Below are 26,116 nucleotides of genomic sequence, written 5' to 3' on the forward strand. Positions count from 1 at the left end.
TATTTTTAGCAGTGAAATTAATACAGATCCTTGCGGGGCAGAAGGGAACGAATTTTTAAAGGTTATTAGTAACAGGCATACAGCAAATAAATATGCTTAAAATAAAGTATGCGTAATTGTACCTGGCAAATAAACTCAAAAACATTTTACTGCTTCTAACTTCACAGACCTTTTCCCGTAATCACCTAAAAGTTATGTCAAAAATAAAATAAATAAATAAACAAAAAGAGCGATGGGGAGTAGATTGTTAAAATTTGAAGAAGCGAAAAAATCTTTTAAAATGCGCAAATTCGTAAATGAAACCTTAATGAAAAAAGCAGTTTTTTTCCAGGGAGGGACACGTAAACATGCATTAAATTCATATTTTTTAGAAATCTTTCCCATGCATTCTTTTTCTCAAACCGCTAGCAAAAAAAATCTCAGCATGTTTTCTTCTAAGTCCTCCTTTATGACACTTAAAGTGGATCATCAATTTCACATTACAAAGACTAAATAATTTACTCACGCAAAGGAAAATCATTAAAATAATGAGTATGCAGTTAAAAAAATTCCCAGTTCGCTTCTACAGCTTTTTTATAAAAACACATCAAGCTACTTGTCGTTGTAAGGCTCTAATTTAGGAAATTCTAACAAAAGAAACTTTGTTTCCTGACAAGAAAATTCAATTAATAAAGTGTTATCTTTCCAGGAGCGTTGAGAGCACCCTTCGCATCAAATTTAATTGAAGAACTTTAGAGAAGGAGGCTACAGTTAACTGAAGATGAAGAATACAGGAAGAAAGTTTTAAATGATGAGCTTTCTCTAAGGAGTCGCAACATCTATTTCTTTCCAAGAAAAGTAGTAAACAGCCACTTCCTTGTCGTAAGCTAATCCCAATGAAACGTACTTCCACGAAGGGGAAGGGCTTTCATAATAGACATGCAGAGTCAAAAAAGTTCTAAAAAACTAAACATTTCAACAAAATTTTAAATAAATCTATATAACAAAAACAAGCAGTTTATTTTTGAAGATTTCTTAGATAATCGAATAAAATTCAAAACTGACCCGCGCGCAATCTGAAACAGAATCAATTTAATTAGTAAATCATTTCTATAAATCACAGTTAATTTATATTTGACATAAATTATCAAATATCGTTATAATTATCAAATAATAATATGAAATATCTCAATCCGATTTAAAAGTACCAGAATTTGATCCTGCAGTCTCTTCGATTCCATTCAAGGCCATCTCTTCAGTTTTTCTTCCGTAAAGCCTCATCCACCAGCTTTTAACGATTTTATTTACTAGATTTAATGTTAGAAAGCGATACAGAACCTTTCTCAGCTTAACAAAAGCATACTCTTGAGATAAAATATTAAAAAAAAATAATTTTGACTAAAATTTTTAACATTTATTTTGCTTTGATTATTAAAAAATATATTGCAAAAGCAAAAGGTATGCAACATATCTTAACTCATAAATTTAAACAAATGGAAGAGAAATAAATGAAGTGTAAATTAAATACATTAAACATGATACATGAAATACATAAAATGGACTCAATCAGTCCCCATATTTTAAATCAGTACTTCCAAGTTGCTAAGTGCTTCACCTGTATAACTTGCGATTTATTTATAGGGGACAACAGGTTATTTAATCGTTTACCCGCATTCAGTTATTATAAAAATTTTACGCCATTTTCTGCCGTTAAATTTCATTACTGTCTAGCTGGAAAGAACAGACTGAGGATTTTTTTTTTTTTTTTTTTTTTTTGGTGGCATATAGCCATTTGCGAACACTCCAACTAGTTCATATTTTTTAACTAATTAATTTAATTGTGCAGCACATTCATAAACCTAATCTCCAGGATGGTATTAAGAAATTATTTTCTGTTTTTAATTTAATTATTCTTAATTTCTGCAATTGATGCATCAAAAAATTTGAAAAATCAAAATGCCCCAAAACGTCTATTTACGATAAATAATATATTATTTTACTGATGAAATAAACTGTTTTAAAAATCAATTTTCTTAAACTAGTAATCGAAATAAATAAGTTATAACGTAAAACTCTGAAAAATAATTCACTTTTAAATAAATAAAAGCAGCATTTTTTATAAAAACATTAAAAAATACTTTTTATAAATGCTTCCAACTGGTTATATTAGCATGCATACATTAGACACCTAGGGAAAAAGTTACAAGGAAAAACAATGCTAAACTTGGACGTTTGAAACACTTAAAAAATCTGAGACCCTTCCGTCGATCCGTTGTGCTGCTGTACAGCATAGCACCACAGAGACCCATTCAAGATCATCCGGATTAAATGACCTCTTCAATGATGATAACAAATAAAAAGTTCTTAAAATCTGACAGCCTCTCAGATATCATGACATCGATAAGGATGGATTTACCACCAGAAATGTGCGATATTTATTTCGGTTCACTTCACAGATGAATTTGTTACGAGAAATGAGCCGAATTAAATTTCGTAATATATAGCTAATCGTTGAAAACTTAAGTATTTTAGTAACAAAAGCACTAGATTTACTTAAGTAACTTTATAAATAAAAATACGAAAGATATCGTTTTTGCACATAAAAAGTTTTTGTGGAGTATTTTTTATAGAAAGCGATTATATAGCTTATGTTACAAGTACAGATAACTGAGAATAAGTACAAACAAAACCGAACCTGATATGAAACTCACTATGAGCACCAGTGGTATTCGCTCAACCACTAGCCGATTTCCAAGAGATATGGCTATAGTATACAACAGCTTATAAAATAACATATTCTGAAACTGGTTTTATCAATATAAGGTGATGGGGCACTTCTCTAATAGCTACATAATATCCATAACTAGCATATTCAGATACACTTCAGTATTAAATTATGGTATTTACTGATGTAATACAATGAGCACAAAACTATTCGCCATGTAATCATGCGCAGAATTTTCTATCCATATTTGAATTTAGAATTCTACACAACGACAAATGTGTTAAATACTAAATTCAAGGGGAATTAAGATAAGAAAGCGTATCTTCAGTCTTTGAAATATTTTCACCCTATCTTGATGCAAACACTTAAATTTAATAATCGATACAGAACACGATGAAAGCATTTCTTTGGGAGTTTGGTTACTTATTTGCCCATGCCAAAGCACACTAGAACTATCTGCCTAGGTTCAAAGGTGCTTTCGTAGCGGATTTCTACGGGAAACTGGCTCGTATTCAGGTAACATGCGAGAAAAACCAATTATGCAACTAGTCCTTTAGTGTGGGATCGAAGAGACGAATGCCCAGCATTCAGCGAACACCACTTCAATAACTGGAGGGACCTTCTTCTGGGAAAGGGTATTCTTTTGTTTGCTTCACTTCTAATCCATGAAATTTCATATATTCACTGGCCACATAACGGAGAAAAAAGGCATAATAGAAGTGGAGGTGATCTGAATATTGCAAAGCACACGAGGGCTATCTGCCTAAGGGAAAGCTGGCTTGTATTCACATTACACATGGGGAAAACCATGCAGCCAATTCGTTCGCCTGGAATCGAATCTTGGTCGAAAATACCCCAGTACTCAATAAATTCCAGTCGTCAATGGTCTTAACCCACTCACTGGTGTGGCTGCTGAAGTGAGGATGGATATTATTTTGATTTATATATATAGAGAGAGAGAGCTATGTTACAAAAAAAATCTGCTCACCTAGAAAATTGTTCTAACATAATAAAACTTTTCATTGAGCAGTCAGACGACAAAGATGAAGTAGTAACAAAACTGAATAGCACTTAATCCCCTCACTGAAAAAGCACAGTCCAGAACCGTCATATACTGACATGTTGTAGAGCGCCTCTATTGCCAATACTTAAGCATATTCGTACCGACATGGACATGTGAGTAGAGACCCGAAAACCCGGAAAGCTACTCTGGAGAGTCGAGGCACTATACAAACATTCCCTGAAGACACTTTCCTTGGGTGGATGGTCATTATTTTGTTGAAAGTTAGCCCCAACAGACGCGGTAATACAGGCAATATAACATATCGCAGAGCAATTAAAGAGCCAGAAAGATCTTTAGAGATGACAGTATATCAGATGTGATATTCTCCATATAGTAATGCCGGCTATAATGGATGTAAGCCATTGCGCTATGATGTAAGGTGCGCAGCGTCGGCCAGGACTCATTCCGCACATGAATTTTCGGGTCACCCGAGCAAAGAAAAAACCGCGGTTTATAGATGAACACGATAAGGCCCCTCTTTGGTACAACTGAATCTAAGCCTCTGAAAGTTAGCAAAAATATCACTGCCCAAGGGTTAGAGGTGATGATACACATCCAAGAAGCATGGTGAAACGATTCCGAAAGATAGACAATGAAGCTGTCGATAAACTTACAAAAGCTTTCAATATTACACAATTCTTCGGAGAACTTGTCATCCTAGACCTGTCTCAAAGCTCTTAAGAGTTATAGACGCTTTTGAGAATCACTGGAAATAACATCGCCCCATCCAGGCACTCCATTTAAGATCTTTATCTCCAATGTTATTTCCATTAAATTGCAGCTTAGTAGCATAATACAAAAATTTCTTCTATTTCGAGCTACAAAAGATTAGTTAACCTTCATGTTTTTCTCAAAGTTTCTTCGCGAAATTATTGATATTTATTGAAAACTTATTTTCCGAGATTTTGAGTGATCACACTGCAATTCATAAACATGGCTTAATGCAAAGGTCTCCAAACTACCGCCCACGGTACGTTAATTTACAACGTTAGTAAATCTTACAAAATAATAATCAGAAGAAACACAATACTGATATAAATATATACTGAAATTTAACATTTTAATTATAATTAATTATACGAAATTTGTCCTAAAAACGTACAATAAGTGACGTAAGCACGTAATGAAATTAAACATTATACTTATGACTAATGACATTTATGCAAATGTTACTTTCGACTGACAATTGTTTGCAGTGGTGGATCAAATTTACTTGTGGAAATTATCAGCAGTGACTTCAAATGCTCATGAATTACTTGGATCTGTAAATATTTTATTATATATATTTATATATATATTTTATTTTGGATGTATTTTTTTATATATATATTTTATTTTGGAAAATGTTTTTTCACACAAATTAATACTTCCGAAAATGGCAGTAAAGCCATGAAAACATTTATGCAACTGATGAAACCGTGTGAATGGAAAATTCCAGTAACGATGAGTTTATTATATACATTTAAATATCGCTACACTACAAATCAGTCACTTCAACTTGAAGTTATGGAGCAAGAGCTTCTAGGTCGGTGTTAATAGGATCTTGAGAAATCTTAATGTTGTTTGGAATTGCTTCAAATCTGAAAAACGAGACTCAAAATTTATTTTTAAAGCACCCAGAGCCTTAGTCGCAAAGTCTATTGGAAATGGAGTCTCAGTTTGCTGACTGAATGTTTGACATGTATTAAAATGCGTGAAAAATTTTTTGTTCAACTGGGATTGAAACAAAACAATTTTTTATCGAATCGAGCAGACACTAATTTTCTCCTCGTAATTTTAAATTAAGGTCCTTCATGTGTTTAGTTAAATCTATGTAAAACGATAACTTCATCCCTTTATGGTTTTGTAATTCACTCATAGGACAATTCTTTACATTCCAGAAAGTTTCGATAGTTGCTCGGAGCTCAAAAAAACGTAGAACTTTTCTGCAGCTAAGCCAGCGTACTGCGGTACAATATGGTTACACATTTTTTACAAGTTCTGCAATAAACAAGCGGAACTGACGATGATTGAATGCATGTGATCTGATTTAATTAATAGCTGAGATGAATGGCTTTAAAATTTTATAACATATTCAAGTATTTTCCGCATAAGACTGTTTATAGTCTTGAACCAGTGTCATTTTCTACGGCCTTTGATGCAAGTTCAACGACACCTTTGTTTTTTCCACCATCAGTAGTGATATACTTTATTTTTTTTCACTTAAGATTTTTTTCTTTTTTTTTTTTTTTTTTCTCAACTCTTTTAAAAATATCTTCTCCAGAGGTCGTGCTAATGCTATGAACGTCAAGATGCACTTCATAAATTTTATCCATCCCTGAAATAAAAAAATAACACCTCGGCAGTATCTGAAACATCTGTTGACTCATCCAGAGCCAAAGAGAAGCACACTAAGTGTCGGTTTTTGTCAAACAATTGAGTTACTATATTTTCTGCAATGTCATCTGCTCTTCAAGCCACAGTGTTTGCTGACAAACTGTTGTTTTTCTGTTTAAATAAATAATTTAGCTTTTTCATGACACATTTCGTCTGCTGGTACAATCATACAATCCTTAATTAATGCACTGTTAGTAAATGGTTTCCCATGTTTCGCTCCTGAATGAGCCATGCGGAACCTAGCACGAGCTGCTGCTTCTTGGTTAGCATTTATTTTTTAAATATTAATTGCTGAGATTTTACCCCACATTTCAAAGATTCATATTTTTCTAACTAGAGGCTATCTGTAAATTTAGAGAAATTCTGAGAATGTTTAATCTCATAATTACGTTTTATATTATATTCTTTGAAGACTGATACTGTAGAGTCATTAGGTTAATTGGAAGCCGAAGAGACGAAAAATATGCAACGGCCTTCGCCGGGAATCGAACCACGACCTCTGAAATACCGGCTCAGTGTGCAGAACCACTACACCACGAAGGCTCGCTAGGGAAGTGGGAGAAATACCTTATATACTCTCCTTTTTAAAGGGCGACTAGGGTTTTAGGGGACCTAGTCGCCAAATCCTGGGTGCGGAGAATCATCATCCACAATCCTTTTTTAGTTCGGGCGCCACTTGTAGAGTCATTAGTTTAATTGGAAGCAGAAAAGATGAAAAATATGCAACCGCCTTAGCCGGGAACCGAACCACGGACCTCTGTAATACCGGCTCAGTCTCAGTGTGCAGAACCACTACACCACGAAGGCTCGCTAGGGAAGTGGGAGAAATACCTTATAATACAGACTCAAATTTTTGTCAGTTCCACATAATACATATGTAAATGCAAGCCTGTTAAGTAAGCAAAAATTGCATTTACATATATACTGTTCTCTTTTGTCCTGCAGCTCAATATACGTAAAAAACTGCTAACTTTTTATTTTATTAGTGTTTTATTCCAAACTTCATAGCTATTATGTTATTCTAATATAATGCGAGTGACGCAGCTGTAACATGAAAAGTGAAGCTGAAATCTTTTATCCACTGAAAATTCAAATGGAAACTTTCATCAATTAATACTACTAAGGAGTCCATCTACTGAAAAACAAAGCAACTTCACTACTTTTAATCTAACATATATATAATCTTTTCACATATGTCCTGTTCCTATACAATAATATAATCTTTTCACATATGTCCTGTTCCAGCCAACATGTAGCCTGCCACTTCTCTGTCGTCAGTTATAATACTATACATTTGTGAAAGGTGAATTTGAAATTGCTAAACAGCAGGTGCGCCATCCACGGCACTTGAATGGCTCCGTACGTTTTATAGGAATTATGTTTAAATAAAATTACCTATTAAAGTGCCACCGACTGTATCTTCATCGATAACTATCCAGCACCACCATCATCATCATCTTCTGCGTGATACCCAAAAACTTTCATCATGTTCATATATAAGATACAATTTTTGTTTAAATTATTAATAGACTTCAAAAACTCCTTTTCAACTGAGTAATTTCTTTACCATTCTAAAAATAGTAACTTGCTGTTCCAGAAGTGCGCCATTCCTAACTGGAAGTGGTGAACAAGCTTTATAGCAAAAGTGAAAGTAAAATCACAATCCTTAATTTAATAGCGTTTCTTTAATTTGAAAAAAATCATCACATTTATGCTATTAAAGCCCTCATTCTTAACAATATATCATACCTAGCCATAACTTAAACCATAAAAACGTAGAACTCACGTCCTTGTACTATTATTGAGTTAAAACACCGAATTCAAAAGTATATAGGTTCCTCAGAAGAAGCTTCGAAATACAATAACGTCCTAACCGCCTTGACAGAAATAATGTATTTAACTGTAGGATGGTCACTTCTCTGTATAATAGTCAAAAATATAACAGTATCAAAACAAAATTCAAAGCTTTAATGATGAAAACATAATAAAAAATATATATATTCATCTTGTACTGGCTTCCTATTGCTTTTAAAAAACCTTCAGTTATTTTTGACGCACCGTATGTCCATTTTCTTTTCTGCTTAAATGGACACTGCGCCAAAAAAAAAAAGGGGGAGACAGTTCTATATCTCCTGTTCTACTGGCCTGAGTGACAAATTGCGTTTTTCATGTCTCGAAAGCGCGACTTAGGATATATATTAGATTTAAATATAGCATCATTCTAATATAGGTATTTTGACAAAAATCGGACTTTTTCTGAAATGACATGCCAATTTTGTTCCATATTTCGATTCTACGACTCAAGTTATGATTAAATATTAAATTTTGTAAAATTCGGGGCGAAATTTACGGAGAAATTCAAAAATTTATTTTGGCGTACTTTTTTTCAGTTTTCGCCAAGAATAATTTACTTGGCGAACATTTTAATTTATAGCAACCAATTTTCCTTTATTTTTGCTCATCGCAAATGAGCGGAAAAAAGGTCATCCTTCATACTTTCGTGTATATCTTAGAATATTTTGAATAAAAAACTAATTTTTTGCAAGTGTGCCTAGAAATACATCTAATTAAAGATGATGTTAAAAACTTTGTAGGTTATAATAAAAAAACTCGAAAAATTTATAAAAATTATTTAAAAATACAAATTTTAAAAATAAATCAAAAAAATCTGAAAGGTTTTAAATTACGTCTGAAGGGGCGTTTTTTAACGTTTTGTGTGTTACCTTTATTTATTAAATATCATGTTCCTTGCACTTAAACCATAAAATTCAGTTCAATAGCAATGTCGCAAAATAATTTTAAAATGAGCCTATCTTTAGAATTTCCGATACACAGTTCCGCGCGCTGGAGATAAAAAAGTTTTTCTTTTCTCCGTAGAGTGTTGCCATTGCTCGCTTTGAAATCCTTGAGTTTGTTAATTCAAAAATTACAAAGCTTACAGTTTACAAAGCTATCAATCAAAATATTAACGATGCAGTGGTTACTAGCACACATTTTTATGACCATGCTTTTTCGTTCAAGAACACTATAAGCTCACGTACATGCGCAGCTTATACGCAATATCCTTCCTAATTTAGATTTAAAATTTATATTTAAAAATAAAACTTACATATAAATGAGTATAGCATTCCCAAATACTACCTTAACCAAAAAATAAGTATTTCGATAAAGTTTCAACAAAAACGCAGTTGCATTGTTCCAGTAAATTAACAGAAATACATTTTTCAGTACATCAGCTCCCTCAGACTGGCAAGATTAAGACTCCAAACAACGCAGAATAACAGTTGATGTTTTATCTGATATCATATACCAAATGCTGATAAAGAACTGGTGAGGAAAAATTTTGCGGAAATTCTTGTTATGCTTAAGAAAGATGGATATAATAACATCTCGTATAACAGAATAAAAAAAAAAAAAAAAAAAAAAGCTTTCAAAATTTACTTATTCACTGTGTGGAGTATTCAACGCGTTAATACACATAAAAACACATACACACAAAAAAAAAGTGTAAAATTTAGGTAATTTTATGGAAAGGCGTTAAAACCAATTATTTCGAGATTGTAATTATTTATATTCCAAACAATCACAGATTTTCCCTATTGCATTCTGTATTATTATGCATTATCAGATATGCAAAATAAAACTTAAAATTACGTGAATGTTTTCAAAAAAGGTGTTTTAGATATGCTACTTTTGAAAGGAAAAAAATTTTCTCTACAATTTACATCTTTATAGATGTTCTGGCAATGCTTTCGTACGCGGTTTTATATCTTTTACATAAAAGACTATCGTTTAAGAACACTTTAATTATAAACCTAATATAAATTAAGTGTTGACCCACAATCTGAGGAAATATTTATTAACTGCATGTTACAGCATACGTATATTACATACAATCTGAAAATTCTCGTTTTCCATTTCAAAAATGGTATTCCGAAGTTAGTGAACCTGGAAGTTTTAACAAGTCATTGCACATTTTAAATCGTGTTATTTTCGATTTGTTACAACTTTTCTCTTGTCTTTTATTTTAAAATAACTAACACTATCAAATAATTTTGTTAAGTAAAACACTATTTTTAATTAAATTTGAACATAACAGGGTTTAAGAGATAAATATTAATGGGTCAAAAGTTCCCGAAAACAGTTATTCTCTCATTTACAATAGAATGTTTTAGATTAATTCTACATCTACGAGAGGAAAAAAATCATCAAACATGCCTTTTCTGTCCAATAAGAAGGCTGCCGACGTACAGCTGCTGAATTTGAGACGACGTTAACTCTCCAGACATGATTCATCCAATCACAAAGCAATCGTTTTATCATCAGTCTGTCAATAAGCACGATAATTGTTGAAGCACCCATAAAAATGTGCAGAAGACATTTTCACAATAGGTGTTTAGGAGATAATGATGACCCATGTCAAAAATATGGAAGGCACAATTAAAATATTGGTTCTCTCTTGCCCCGTATTGCGACAAATCATGTGTAAGATACACAGAATCTAATAATATTTCGTATAGTTGTCAGAGCGTATATAAATACAACAATTTATAGATACAATCATATTACTTTTCCTTTTTCCAAAATGAGGCATTCTAATCATAAAAAGTTAACAGGAACGTGAAATAATCAATTACGATTTAACTAGATAACAGTGAAAAATAGTATATTTTTCATTTATTGCTACAAATACATCGCAGTTGCACTGTAAGTAATGGCAAAATTCTTACGTTAAATTTCCACAGCAATACGCCAAATAAAGATAAGACATTAAATTTTAAAATGATAATTTAAAGAAAACGACGCTTCCGTAGAAGATAAATGTTTTCATTTGACACGGTTAACAATTTACGACATCTAAGGTACTGAAAACACAACACACAGAAGAGTTTTAAAAAGGTTCCGTTTCCGAGGTCTGCATTATGTGCCTTTTCATAGATACGCCCTTGGCTCTTTGCCAAAGCCATTCTTTCATTTCGAACTTTTCTTTTCTACCTTGATGTTACTCCGCATCGTTTCGAGTTGATCTGACAAGAAACTAACGAACGGACGCTGAGAAATATAATGCCATTTAACGGCGGCCATTAGTGACTCATTCTACTGAGAAATACTAGCTTTTCCCCCATTAGCTAAGTGTGCTGTAATATATTAATGGAAACAGCTAAAATACTTGGATATCCTTCCGAATGAAAGCAATAATTTCAAACTTCATTGACTGGCTATTCACAATAACGCATCAGCTAAGAATTCTTCAAATTTTAAGACTACAATTTTTGAAGGTTAATAAAATAAATTCAGATTATCTAGCCTGAACAATAAACCAACACATTACTCGAACGAAAAGACAGAAGTTGAACAAGAAAACTATGTTTCAATCACTCGCAGCAGCAAGATTTTAACTAAAAATCTGAGATAGAAGTGCAAAAAATGCAAGACAAATAATAGCATATACATTAAATTCTACCAGATGTTTTCTATCTGTGAAACTGAGAGTAAAGTCTCAGCTACGATCCAATAAATCGGGCAGACACAGCAAATAAGAAATCAATGTTATACGCTCCATTCAGGACAAAAATGCTAGACAAGCACCGCAGCACGAAAAGAAAAACCTTTCTTGGCTGTCAGCAATAATTGGCAGCCCTCGAAGAAAGGGCGACAATTCCGGAAATTATTCGCAAAGCAAATACAACATCCCATAAAAAGAAGAAGAAGAAAAAACTACAACATCAAAACAGTAGAAAAAGTTCTCTGGGAAAAAAGAAAATATACTAGCAAAATATCAAAATAATTGAGTTCTGCTACATCTAAAGTAATTTCTGGCAAAATAGAAATTCAGATTTGAATTGCATGACTAAAGAAATAGCGTGAAGAATTTCCGACGGGCTTCTTTCAAACACTGCAATCTCTCTTTGCACGGCATTCCAAAATTACCAGATACTTCCACGTTAGCTGTTTTCCACGAGTTTTAACATTGTTGAATATTCAAGTCGACTAAAAGGAAGGTTTGCTCTGCTAAATTCTTTCCAATAGCAGCGGAGGAATTCCTAAATACAAACCTGTACAGAAAAAATAAAGAAGATCACAAAGATAAAGACAGTTCCTTTATCAAGATTTTCCAAGCTAATGCCATGTTGCATTGATAATTTTTCTATAGAATTAATTCCCTGCAGATGCACTTCTTGAAGAAATATATCAGTGCACAATTGGTTAAACAAACCATTCGTGAAGATAAAAGGGCTTTTCACATTTTTCCGTTCATGACAGTAATAGAAGATGATATCTACCAAGTCCTTGCTTCTTTTTTAATGTTGCCCCACACAAGTCCCTGATTAACCACACGATATTTCAAATGAAATTTCTAAATCAATGAAAAGCTGTGCTTTCCTACATATTCATTTCTACATCTTGAATAATGTAAATGAATTAATAAAATTTCGTTCGAGAGATGCTTATCTGGTACGAAGAGAGAGCTCCAATAATAAACGCAAGAGAAAACGGACACGCCACAAGCAATGATGTGAGAGACCAAGCACGTGTTTCTTGTACGAGGAGAGAGAGAGGGAAAGAGAGAACACGCTTCCTCGCCAAAATACGCCAATACTGCCTATCGATCGCTGACAATGACGCAAGAAAGGGGGGAAATCTACGAAAAATTTAATATCTAGAATCCTCCAAGACAGTAAATTGGTATTTTATATGATGAACGAAGAAGTCGAAATGAATTCAGCGATTTTTTAAGTAACCTGAACTTTCCTGATAGCGCTCATGCATGTCTCATTCTGAAGGTTTTTAAAAACAAAGCAGAGTAAAAGGAATGCTAATATCGTCCCCATCCCCCCAAAAAATAAAATTTCAGATCGATTATGGATTCAAAAAATAAACTATAAAATAACACTACGAAAATTTTGTTATCCGTAACACATAATTAAAAAAAAAAAAAAAACATAAAGGTTTCAGATTTTAAATTACGTCCAAGGGCGTTTTTTCAACATTTTGTGTGTTACCTTTATTTATTAAATATCATGTTCTTCTCACTTGAACCATAAAATTCAGTTCAAGAGCAACATCGCAAAATAATTTTAAAATGAGCATACCTTAAGAATTTCCGATACACTGTCTCGCCGCGCTGGAGACAGATTTTTTTTTTTTTTTTCCCTTTCTGTACAACGTTCGCTTTGAAACGTTCGCTTCTGTACAATTGCTCGCTTTGAAATCCTTCAGTTTTTTAATCAAAAATTCGTTAAAGTTTTACAAAATATGAAATCAATAATAAAACAAATTCCAAATTTGGGCTTCCAGATGCCCATATTCGGGTGGAAACGTTCAATATTTTAAATTTGATGGATCTAGGAACCGTTGTTTTATCACATTGCGAGAAACATACATACATTTATGCAAATTCTTAATTATTTAATTTCTTTAAATCTAATACAGGGCGATTAATATTTGGTGGCAACAATTTGAAAAGTGAAACAACGCCCCTTTGGACTAAAACATATTTTGAAACCAATCAAATTACTGGAGATGATAGTGTCTCTAACTTTTCTTTACGGCTGTATGAAAAATTAAAATTTCTTAATCAAATTTAGGAAATACACAATATGGAGTTTAGCACTTAATACGCACAAAAATAAATGAATTGACTAATTGTGAAATGGATTATTTACATGCTCTGTGAAACAAGTCAAGGGAAGCTTGAATACACGGGTTCTCAACCAGGAGAAGTTTCAGGAGGTAATCAGTCAGCCTTGTTTTTATCTTTTAATTATTAAATTTTAGTTTATGAATATAAAAAAAATACTTTTATTCAAGTTGTGGTTTTTATCAACATTTTGCATACTCTTTGTTGATGTTTAATTTATAAAACGCGTTGAAAAATCATCTAAATCTAGATAAATATATAGTTCTTTTTTCGTGTTTTGGAAAGGAGGGGGGGATGATCTTCTAGGAATGGTGAAAGGGGTGCATGGGGCAAAAAAAGTTCAGAACCCCTACTTAATAAATTATTATTGCCCACAGAAAGAAGCTTGTTTTAAAGGCATCTCAATATACAATGATAAAAAAAATAACAGCAAACAAAATTGACATGCTTCTCTTCCTCACGTTCATATATTAAACGCAATAGAAAACAATAAAATAAACCGCTTTATTAAAAACAATAAAATAAACCGCTTTGATGCTATAATTAGTTTTTAATGTGTTTGATTAAAAAAGGCATAATTATGATAAGCGAGGCTTAACTTAGAGGAAAGCTGAAATATCAATAGAATAGAATATCAGCGTGTATTCTGTCTAGTAAACTACCAAAGTAGGGATAACTTAGCTCTTGAAACTTTATTTCATTAAAACTTAAAATTTTAGTATAGGAGAATGTACTGAGTAAACATAGTCACATCAAGAACTGCTCCCTCAAAATAATAATAAGAATCGTATTTTAAGTTCTATTATTTTGAGCATCTACATTATTTCAGTAACACATAACATTTAAAACAATTAAACTGCATTTTTAAAAACAACAGCTGAATCACCGGTTACTTAAACCTAACTTAACCACCAAAATTTTTATGATAATTAATACAAAGAACAACATATGTATTCACAATGTTTTAAAATTCATCAACTTTCAGTGTAACACATAAATAAGCAAAGAAATTTCTAAAAAGATATATTTCAGCTATGTTTTTAGATTATTCTACACAAATAACATTATGAAACCAACAAAGAAAGAATTATCTAACATATTTACAAATCATTTTATTTTCATACAGAAGTATATGATACAGCAATACTTAATTCACCATTAAAACTAAATTTTAACATTAACTAAGCAGAGCTGAGAAAAAGTAAAGTAAAAATGAATCGGTGCCGTCTAAATAGATTTTTTAGAATAACCAAAAATAATAAAGAACTAAAATAAAATTTCATAATTTACATAATCAAGCCTAATATTATAAAAGCAGTTTTAAAATATTTGGCTTTAAAAAATAGAGAGAATAGTGCTGGAACTTTATGATTTAACCACATTAAGGGATTTTGTGGGTACAGTGATATTTTGAACGTTATGTCATACGTAAACTCTTTCAACGACTACCTAACAGTTTCAGTTTACTTTGATTTACTATACAGAAAGCCTTTTTGAAGAAGAGGGCTGTCAGTAATGGCGATTATCGACTTGTTAAATGAATTTCCTTCAATCAAAGCTCTTGGAGTCTATTAAAAGAAAAATGCTGAAGTAGAAGAGCAGTATATTGGTTTATCATATATAATGTTAATTTTTCAAAATATAAATAATATTTGAAAATATGAAAAACAGATCTTACGAAACACCCCCTCTCAATATACACTCTTAGACACACACACACACACACACACACACACACAAAAAAAAAAAAAAAAAAAAAAAAGATGCACCACGTCTCACCGAGAAGATATAAAGCAAATTGGACCCAAATTGATATGCATACAAGTTTCGACGGAAAATGCAAAATTTTACATTTTGGCTGCCAATGAATGAACGGTTGTCGCTACAGCGCAACTGGCAGGATACTTAAGAGGAGAAATTACGATTCCAGGTCATAAATTCTTCCCGAATTTCATACCGTGTACTCTGGTAGACAGTAACTATGCCTCGCATACAGGTGCGCTAACGATATGCACAGATGTCAGAATTTAAGAGAGGTCATGTAGTGGGTTCAAAGAAGCCGGCTGGTCTTATCGGTGAATAGCTCGACATTTGAGCAGGAGCGATGCCACTATTAGACGATGTTGCCGGGAATGGATGAATCATGGACGTGCACAGCGTCAAGAAGGAAGCGGTAGGCCTAGAGAAACGATAGAACGTGAAGACTGAGCAATTCTCAGAGCGGCACTCACAGCCCCCGATGCATCATTATCATCGATTGTACGTGCAACTAGTGCTTCAGTGACCGCAAGGACCATTCATCGATGGCTCACAGAAAGGGGGCTAAGGTCATGGCGCCCCTTGCGCCGACTACCATTGACTTCTGTACAACGTCAAGCCCGTTAGCAGTGGTGTCGGGCTCATTCGCACTGGAATGTCACTGACTGGAGTACAATAGTCTTCAGTGTTGAGTCCCGCTTTGAACTGAGCCCCGAAAGACCAGCGAAGGCGAGTCTGAAGACGCCCCGGACAGCAGTGTCACACCAACCTGACTGTCTTCCGGCAGACAGACGGATGACAACCAGGAGTGATTGTCTGGGGTGCCATTTCATTTCATAGTAGGACTCCTTTGGTTGTCATCCGTCGCAACCTTACAGCACAGCGGTACGTCGACCAAGTTCTAAGGCCCGTTGTGTTGCCCTTCATGTCACGTCAACTTGGGCTTACATTTCAGACAAGATAATGCCCGCCCCCACACTGCACATGTTTCTTCTGCTTGTCTTAGTACTTGCCGAACATTACCTTGGCCTGCAAGGTCGCCGAATCTCTCTCCTACTGAGCACGTTTGAAGCATTATGGGCAGGGCCCTCCAACCAGGTCGGGATGTTGACGATCTAACGCGCCAGTTGGACAAAATTTGTCATCCGCAAGATTTGTCAAGAGGACATCCGCAACCTTTATAAATCGATGCCAAGCCGAATAATTGCTTGCATAAGGCCCAGATGTGGACAAACGCGTTACTGACTTTTTCACTTTGTGAAGTTCTATCACTTCAATAAATCATCCAATTTTTCTCAAACTGTAATCATTTGTTTTCTGTACATGTACATCACTTCTACCGATTTTCGTCCCATTCGGATAACTCCTTCTTGGTGCGTCTTTTTATTATTTTTTTTAATTTTATTAATTTATTTATTATTATTTTTTGTTTTTTGTTTGTCTAAGAGTGTACATATATATGAATGAATAAACACAAAGTTAGAGGTTCAAAACGCAATCCGATTGCGCGCCGGAAGATGCAACATTTTACAGTTGATGGTAACAATGCAAAATAAATTCATATAAATAATACGTTTAAAATCTATCCGATATTTAAATCGGAATAAACCAAACGGGGGGGGAGGAGATGATGATGATGAACAGTGGCGAACTGCAAGAAAGAGGCAAAAATTGGCAAGACCAAAAATGAAAAAGAAATTTAATCTTTCCTTGCATCGTCATCAGGGGCTTGGTGCAACGAAAGAAGTAATAAATTAGTCTATTTTTGAACCGAAAAAGACAAAAACTAAAGTTAAATAATACCTAAAATAATCTGCGTCTTTATCAGCCCAACTCCTACAAGCTGTAGTAAGAGGAGCAGAAATTGTAAAAAAGTGTGGTGTAGTGGTGGTGTATTTAATTATGGTAAAGCACACTAGGGCTATCTGTCTTAAGGAGAGGGATGCCTTCGTGGAGGACTTTCTATGGGAAACTGGCTCGTATACACGTTACACATGGGAAAAACACCCATGCAGCCAGCCCGTTCGCGGGATTCGAACCTCAGACCGAACTACCAGTGTTCAGCGACTTTACCGCTCGGCCGCTGGTGGGCCAGAAATTGTAAAAGCATCACTCGGTCTATTGAATTAAATAAAACTTAATAAATTAATACTTTTGGCTTTTCTGATGCTATAATTTTACTATTTTTACACTATATACTACGGCCTGTAGGGATTGGACTAATAAAGTCCCAGATTATTTTGATCGATTTTCTGAGATTATTTTTAAGTATGAAACTTAAATTCGGGTCTATGGGTTGGTTCAGAAACAGTTTGATTTATTTACTTCTTCGATTCATTTTCCATTACAAAACGGTTTAGTTTCGCAAAGTATTGCACGTCATTCTCTTTGATGTCTGATGCCAACATATTAAGTTTTAAAAACAACCTGTACTAATTTTATCTTTATATTTTTAGTTAATAATCACTAGCGCAAGTGCTTTACAATTTTCTTTCCGAAATTTTATTTTAACTCGTGCAACCCTAAAGAAGTCGAAGCTCAGATCACTGCTTTAGACTAACGTGTGAAAAACGTGATGTTAAGCTATGCCTAAACAAAACCAAAAACTGTTTCAAAGCTTGTCACATGAAACAAATAACAGTGTTCTGATATTGAAATATTTTTAATCAAATATGTTGTTGAGCATTAGTTATTACGTCAGTTAACAAAAATTTAGCTATTTCATTTTTCGAATGCACTTTACTTCTTAAAAATACATTAAATATGCATTCAAATTATTTTGCATCAACTCCCAATGATTCCAAAAGACATCAATCCCATTTTGACTCGTTCACCACTGAATTCCTCATCACACCTCGTAACTATCTGAAATCGTTTAGAATTTTAAAAAATAAGCTTTTCTTTTCTGTCTTCCTACGCTTTTATTCTGAATGCAAAATCCAAACACAGAAATTCATAAGTAATCAATTTCAAATAATCCTATAAATGCAAAAAAGAATTTAATAAATGTTAAAACCAAAACACTTCAAACAACCAAAACCCCAACTCAAAAATCAATGCAATTTAAAGGAAAAAGAATAATAGTTCTTACTTTATGTCTTTTTACTGATACATATAATTTATGTCTTTACTGATACATACGGGATTGCTATAACATCTAATTGTGTACCTCCCTTTTCTATTGCAATCGGCAATACCAATTTACATAATTCTTACTTTATGGTTTTACTGATAATATTTCAACAGCTTAATGCGCGAAAATACTAGGCATGATTACTTTTTTATACTTTTTAATACTTTTTATACTATTTTATTACTTTTTTATTACATAATACTTTTTTTAAACTTCCTGGGTACGAAGTAAAGGAAGTATTGTAATCTAAAAAAAAAAAAAAAAAATTGTTATCATATTTCGGCAAACATTCATTTTGAACACTTCCAAACTATTCGGAGAACTTTTAAATTTTTTGGGTGACGTCTGTACGCACGGACAGAATGAGGAACTCTTTTTTCGAAAACTGATTGTAAAATGGATTTAAAATAAATTCAAAAGAGATTTTTTCGTGACGTCTGTACCTACATATGTATCTCGCATAACTCCAAAACGATTAACCGTAGAATGTTGAAATTTTGTTATATGGATTGCTATAACATCTAATTGTGTACCTCCCTTTTTTATTGCAATCGGCAATACCAAAAGCACATTATATATATCCGGTTTAAATATTTTTACCCTGCCTTTATTTTTGCAAATGTCGGTCGCAGATATATACTTCCAATTACAGAAGCGTTTTAAATAACAAAAATATTCATGTTTTGGGAATCTCAAGTTTAAAAAAAAAATTAATTTTCGACAAATAGCAAAATCTAACTTTTACTGCGGTCTTCATGTTCCTATACTTACTTATATCTGCGAAAGTTTTACACTTGTCATGAAAAAATGCAGTTATAAGAAGTTTGACTTGTCATACGACAAAAATTGACCGGAATATCTAATTTCAAAATTTGCAGTTTTTGATGCATTTTAAAGTTGCCTTCAGGGATCGGTTAAGTAAGTTAGAATAATTCGAGGAAATAAATTTAAATGAAGTGCACCTAAAAATGTGTATAATTTAATAAGTCGTACAAGGAAGCCACGTGTCCATATCAGTTTTTTTTTTTTCAACTTCATAAAACAGCTGTATTTTCAGTAATTTTTAATCACGTTACTGGAAGTCAACGCTTTTACATTTTGTTCAGCAGATATTTTAAGCTTGGGATATTGAAACATCTTACCTAGAGTTAACTACTTAAGATACATGAAATTTAAGATGAAAATCCATACATGCATTGAACTGTTAACTTCGAAACTACCCAAACGTCATAACGTTAGCAGCTAAAGTGCCTTGGCATCTCTTAAACACTGATTTATTATACGCTACCGGCTACAGAGACAAAAAATGAAAAAGTGAGTGTATACAGTTCAGGAATGTGATTAGTTGTTTAAAATATATTATAGCATAATAGATACCTCAAAGACGTCTTCACGAATGAGTTTCTAAGAGAAATAAGCTCACATTCATGTTACACATGGAAAAAACCCATGCAGCCACAACAACGTTCGCAGGTACTTGAACACAGGTCTTACATACTACCTATACTCAGCCGACACCAAAAAGAGTTAAGAGTCTTAACTATCTGTATTGTCGGCTCAGCGTACTGACTCTTGTACACAGTTCGGCACACTGATACTCGTTTGATACACTTGTCCGCTAACGGGTATCATATTTGATAGTCTCGGTCAGATAAGGGAATGTTCGTCTTAGAGAATAATAGTATTATATTCGTGAAACGCGATATTACTCTTATTTTTAGAAATACTGATCATTACACATATATATAATTAGTCTGAATTAGCTAAAATTAAACTGAAGTTCTCAAGATCCTACCCCTTCCGTATTAAAACGTATTAAATTGGATTCTGAACCTCGTAACAAAGCATCCCCTTCATAAGGACTTCGATTGCAGGACAAAAGACCTTGAACGACAAACACTAAATTATTTCATTGTCACTAAGCGCCCAAAAATGGAGAAAAAGGAGTTGCAAGTACGTAAAAGACGTTGTAAATACGTACGTAAAAGACGACGTTGTTTAAGAGGCCATTCTTCAATTTCTAATTTAAAACCCAAGACAAACTACCTAAATATAAAATTAATAGTTCACGCAAATATCTTGCGTGTGATAGCAGTCACGAAAGCTTATATTCCGAAAGTGAAACAACTTTGGTAAATTATGTTTATTAATTACTTCATCTAAAATTTCGTTTTACAGTCTTTAATACTCAGTAAACAGAATCTAAAAAGCATATGCATATTTAAATAGTAAAATTTTAAACGCCTTTTATATGCGTGAATTACTTGTAGAATAAACTCATGCAAGAATAAAAGATAACGCTGTGAAAGGAAAATTTTAGTAAAAAATAGGTTCAATAGAAAACGCAATCATGAAACATGTTTTAGATTGCAGTTACTTCTCAATGAGATTTTAAATAAAACATTAGATCCTTTATAGAAAGACAGATATTAGAGGGGAAAGTCTCAAAAACCCCAGAATTATGCAAAAATCATTACTTGCACCTTATTTTAAAAATTAAATTATTTAAAAGATTACACTTGTAAAAATCCACCCATTAAAATTTTCGTTCATAAAGGAAGTAAGATGGAAAATATATTGAATAATCTGAATAAAGCAGCACCCACCCATGGCCGAATAGATTAGTACCCTGAACACTGGTAGTGCGAATCAAATTCGCATCTCAACGAGTTGACTGGTTGCATGAATGTTTTCAAAGATTTTCTTCATGCATACCGTCAATACAGTCAGTTTCTCCTAGCATGTCCTCCACAAATGCGGCCCTTTCCTCAGATAGATAGCCTTTGCATGCTTTATCATATCCAAATAAACTAAATAAAAGAAATCGTCACAATGTCCAGATTCGCTAGCATTAAGCTTATGCTAAATATGTAATTATTGCCAGCCGTTTTCAAAGTTTAAATATTTGTTACGAATTAAAAAAAAATTCGCATCTATGTCAATGTAGTTTAAAACTAAGTATATATTTATAAGTCTTTTAAAATTTTAAAAATATCTGCAGACTGCAGATCATATTAAAGAAAACATAAAATGTTAAGTAAAAAAAAATTTTGACGTGGACACCACATGACTTCCTTATACAGCGTATTAAATTATACACATTTTTTGATGCACTTCGCTTAAACTTATTTCCCCGAATTATTCTAACTTAATTAACCGATTCCTCAAGGCAAGTTGAAAATGACATCGAAAACTGTAAATTTTGAAATTAAACAATCTGGTCATTTTCTGTCAATATTTACGGCAAAGCAGCAATTCCCAAGCCACTTGACACACATGTTAATGCAAAACTTCGTCTACAATGGTGCCACAACCACAAAACTTGGTCGATTCATAGGCAGAAAACAGTCATATGGTCAGATGTATCATCTTTCACACTTTTCTCTAGAACAGAACGGGTGCATGTTTGGAGGACACCTGCAGAAACGTATGATCGTGATTGTCTCTTTCCAACTGTCAAGCATGGAGGTAGATCTGTCATGGTATGGACAGCCGTGTTGTGGTTTTCTGCTGGCGCAATCATAATCCTGCAAGGAAGGATCCCTGGGAAGAAGTATAGTGAAGTTTTAGTTGACCAGGTCATTCCTATGATGCAAACTTTGTTTGATGCAAGAGATGGAATTTTCCAAGATGATAATGCGCCTATTCATGCAGCAAACTTGTCCAATCATGATTTCATGAACATGAGGATGAAATGAAACATCTACCTCGCCCCCCCCAGTCCTCCGACCTCAATATAATGGAACCGTTATGGTCTGTTTTAGAGAGTTCGATCCGGAATTGATATACTACACCAGCATCTCTCCCGAAACTTTCACACTACCTCCATGAAAAAGAATGGTACAATATTTCTCTACACACTATTCAGCATGATTCGATTCCCATGCGAATCCAAACTGTATTACGTGCCAAAGGCGGTCTTAAGCCATATTAATAAAGAATTCATTATAAATCTAGAATGTTTCCATTATTTTGATAACCACCTGTATATTATAGAATTAAATTACCAATATTCGTAAATTTTTGTATTCATCAAAAGATAGCGATTTTAAATTGTAATTTTAAATCTTATAATATTTTTATCGTATTTTTCTATATTTAGTAAAATGATTTATAGTTTTTAAATGAAAAATGTTCAAAAAATTACCTTTTAATAAATAGCAAGTAACACTAATACAATATAAACAGTAATGCAATTAGTGTAAAAAGCACTTGTATTAACAATTATTGACAGAGTTTTGAACAATTTTCGATAATTTTATTTCGCTCGCTTTTAACACAATCATCAATATTTTTTCAAAACCTACTTTATTACTCAGTTCGTGTTATAAAAAGACAATAGTCATATTTGAAAGTTTTTCTTGACGAAGCGAAGACCTTAAATAATATTTTATTACGTTAAACTTGGTGAAGTTTGTCTCACAACTCACAGTAGCAGTCAAAATTAAATATTCTTCACGGAACTTTGAAATTCCGTTACAACTTAACTAAACTGTATTCATGAGAAATTTCTAATTTTGGGGGGCAGGGCGGAGGTATTTGATTATGGCAAAGCGATCTAGGGCTATCTGCCTGAGAGGAGGGATGCTTTCGTCAAGGACGTTGTAAGAGAAACTGGCTCGTACACACGTTACACATTCGGAAAACCACGAAAGCCAGCCTATTCGCGGGATTCGAGCCTCGGACCGAACTATCAATGTTCAACGACTTTACCGCTCGGCCGCTGCTGGGACCGAGAAATCTTTAAAAGATTTAAACTAGAAGCTGCTTTAGCTCTGTAGTCTGCTTTTGGTTTTCCTCCGCCGCTTCCTGAAATAACTGGCTTTTAAAACTAGATATTTTTGAATAAATTTTTTGCAGCATTATTTATTTATTTATTGAAGTGCCAAATTCTGTTAAACTAGTGTAGCTTCTTTTAAAGTACCTGGATCTGAAATTAGAAAATGAAAATCGAAAGATATTTGCTTTAATTTTTCGTATCTCAATTTTGTTTGTGAGTTTAAAATACCTATCACCTCTTTCATTTATACATAGTGGCGTATTTATCGAGAGGCTCATATCAGCTGAACCCACTCTGTTTCTCATTGTGAATAAACGATAAACAATTAAGGAATACAGCAAAACTATTATCAGGTCAGAAACCCATAAAACATTCGAATCACTCGCGCGCATTTTGAAATCAATCTGATAGCACAACGTTGTTTATAGTTCTAGCGCATAAAAAAGAACATTGACTAAAAGAGCATCTAATAAGGTCATACAAATAATCTCGAAAAGTGGTTCAAATTAATCAGCAAAGAAAGACAGGCGAGGCCATATCACCTAATAATGAATTCAGACATCGTGCACGCTGAAAGAATTACGGTTCACTCTAATAACAAACTACACTTTCCCCCAGTGGGTTAGTAATCTGACCGCAATTTTTTCTATAGCCCAAAATCCATTCCAGTTCCAGACTGCCAAGCATTAAGTGCCAATATTTTTATTCGCTTTCTTTTGGAATTCCGTACCATGTCATGACAGAAAACCCAACAGTCCCAATGGAACAGTGTGTAGATAACGATAAAGGTAAATAAAACAGTAGAGCAAGCAAATACACTTTAAAGTAGAAACCTTTTGGGAAATAAAAAGTACAATTTCTCTCTACATAATATCAACAAGACAATTGGAGAAATTGGGCAGTTGCCAGGTTTCCCCGAGCAGACTCTTTTCAACCTTATTCTTTTCATTGAATTTTATGAAAAAAGCTGCTGACAGCAGATGCTGCATATTTCGAAACAAAATGCACAAAATTTACAACAAAAACACATATTCATCATTTTTCAGCCACACAGCTACTATTTTACTTGTCTAATGCAAAATGCATGAATACAGATTGGTTCGTTCAACAGCATAAACAATTTTCCCCTCATTTTTTATTCACATTACATAAGACAACGTGGCGTTATTGTAAAAACCGTAATCTGCTATATCTACTCTGTCCGCTCTGTCTACTTTGAAATTAGCCCCTCATCTTTGAAAAAATATTATCAACTGATATTTTCCACATAAGCAAGCAAAAACCTTCATGCTCCAAAACACTCATTCTTTATTATTTTTGTAACAATGATCTAATTCGAACAAAAAAAAGAAAATGAGTTATTGGTGTAGGATTTCTTAAATTGCATATAAAATAGAGACATTCAAGACAGCTAATGATTTAGGATCTCTTTGCTCGCAACCTATTAACCAATCTGAGACAAGCTAGCGCTTCCTCTCCCCTCTTCCGATTACTTTCGCGTTTAGTTATAGCCCATTCATTCGCTATGCATAATCCATTCTTTCGCTCTATTTCTTCACACTTTTATATACGTTAAGGTAAATCGACCTCAGTTTCTTGTCTACACGTACCTAAAAAAAAAATCAATGGCTGAATGAGTAAAAGAATTAATTCCGACTAGTCGCGTTGGGTTTAATACTAAGGATAGCTGCAAGAATGATTTGGAGTTCGCGCCCCTGTAATATTAACATGACCCAGTTCTTTCTTAAGATACCCTACGCATAAACATGCTTCTGAAAGCAAATAGCTTTGTGGTTTATTATAATAAACAATCTACTCATAGTGTACATCTTTAGTCTGCCTTAAGGGGTTATTGCATCTAGCGACGGACCCTGCTAGACGGAATGTTTCCGAGAAGCCAGATTTCTGGTAGCATTGGTTTAAACGGGAGGATTCCTAGAAAAAACAGCTCCTCTGGAAGCGAAGTCAAACCTAGCTACGGAAACGATGTACCGGCTACGCGGGATTTTTTTGAAACCTCACCGAAAATGTTTCATCTGCAGCTCCGTCCCGGATGCATATTTCATAAGCGCACATCTGCGTAGCCACCGAGGGAGTGGCTTCTAAGATGGACCAATGGGCATCCAATATCTCTGTCATGTCACATGACTTTTCGCGTGCCTTAAGATTTAAGCAAGATGGTTGAAAATATTCTGTTACGCAATCTTCTGCAAAAAATAATTAAAGCATCGTCCATTTCTTCTGAAAATTTTCATTGCAAAGTTAGATAAAATATGAGCAAATGTGAAGATTTTACTACCTAGTTGAAAGAATTTGAAATAGATACAAACACATGTTGAATACTCCGCAAAAATATCCCTGTGAAATATTACTTAATAAGTGGTAAATAAGATGAAGAAATAAATATGTGATAAACATCTGAGCCCAAACGATATTTTTACATAAAACTATGCATATGAGAAAAATATTTACGCCAATTATATATGTTATTAGAAGGTCAACACTTTTTATTGTAGTTTACATGAAAAAGATGTTCTATAACAATAGCCAATGCAGAATTTATTCAAAGTGAATTTTACTAATTTGCATTCGTATACATTTAGTGTGTTAAATTTCACATTTAATAACTGCTCACTCTTAAATATACTGTTTACATAAGA

At 33.5% G+C, this 26,116-nt stretch overlaps 1 protein-coding gene across 3 annotated transcripts in view; it reads right to left on the reverse strand.

The window, feature by feature from the left end:
• LOC118193351 (uncharacterized) overlaps window positions 1-26,116 on the reverse strand; it is a 370,168-nt gene that overhangs the window by 317,308 nt on the left and 26,744 nt on the right. Inside the window, exon 1 of one of the 3 annotated variants that reach the window (XM_085807852.1) lies at window positions 10,874-10,929. The exons of 1 other annotated variant lie outside the window; for it this stretch is intronic. In XM_085807852.1, coding sequence (XP_085663978.1) covers window positions 10,874-10,914 — 41 coding nt within the window. In that variant the 5' untranslated portion in view covers window positions 10,915-10,929. Of the gene's footprint in view, window positions 1-10,361; window positions 10,592-10,873; window positions 10,930-26,116 lie in introns of those variants that run through there. One more of the 3 variants, XM_085807851.1, reaches the window with a different exon arrangement.

This window comes from Stegodyphus dumicola, chromosome X1 (assembly GCF_044657685.1).
Source record: "Stegodyphus dumicola isolate Sdum_Otavi_A_Nest chromosome X1, ASM4465768v1".
Classification (NCBI taxonomy): domain Eukaryota; kingdom Metazoa; phylum Arthropoda; class Arachnida; order Araneae; family Eresidae; genus Stegodyphus; species Stegodyphus dumicola.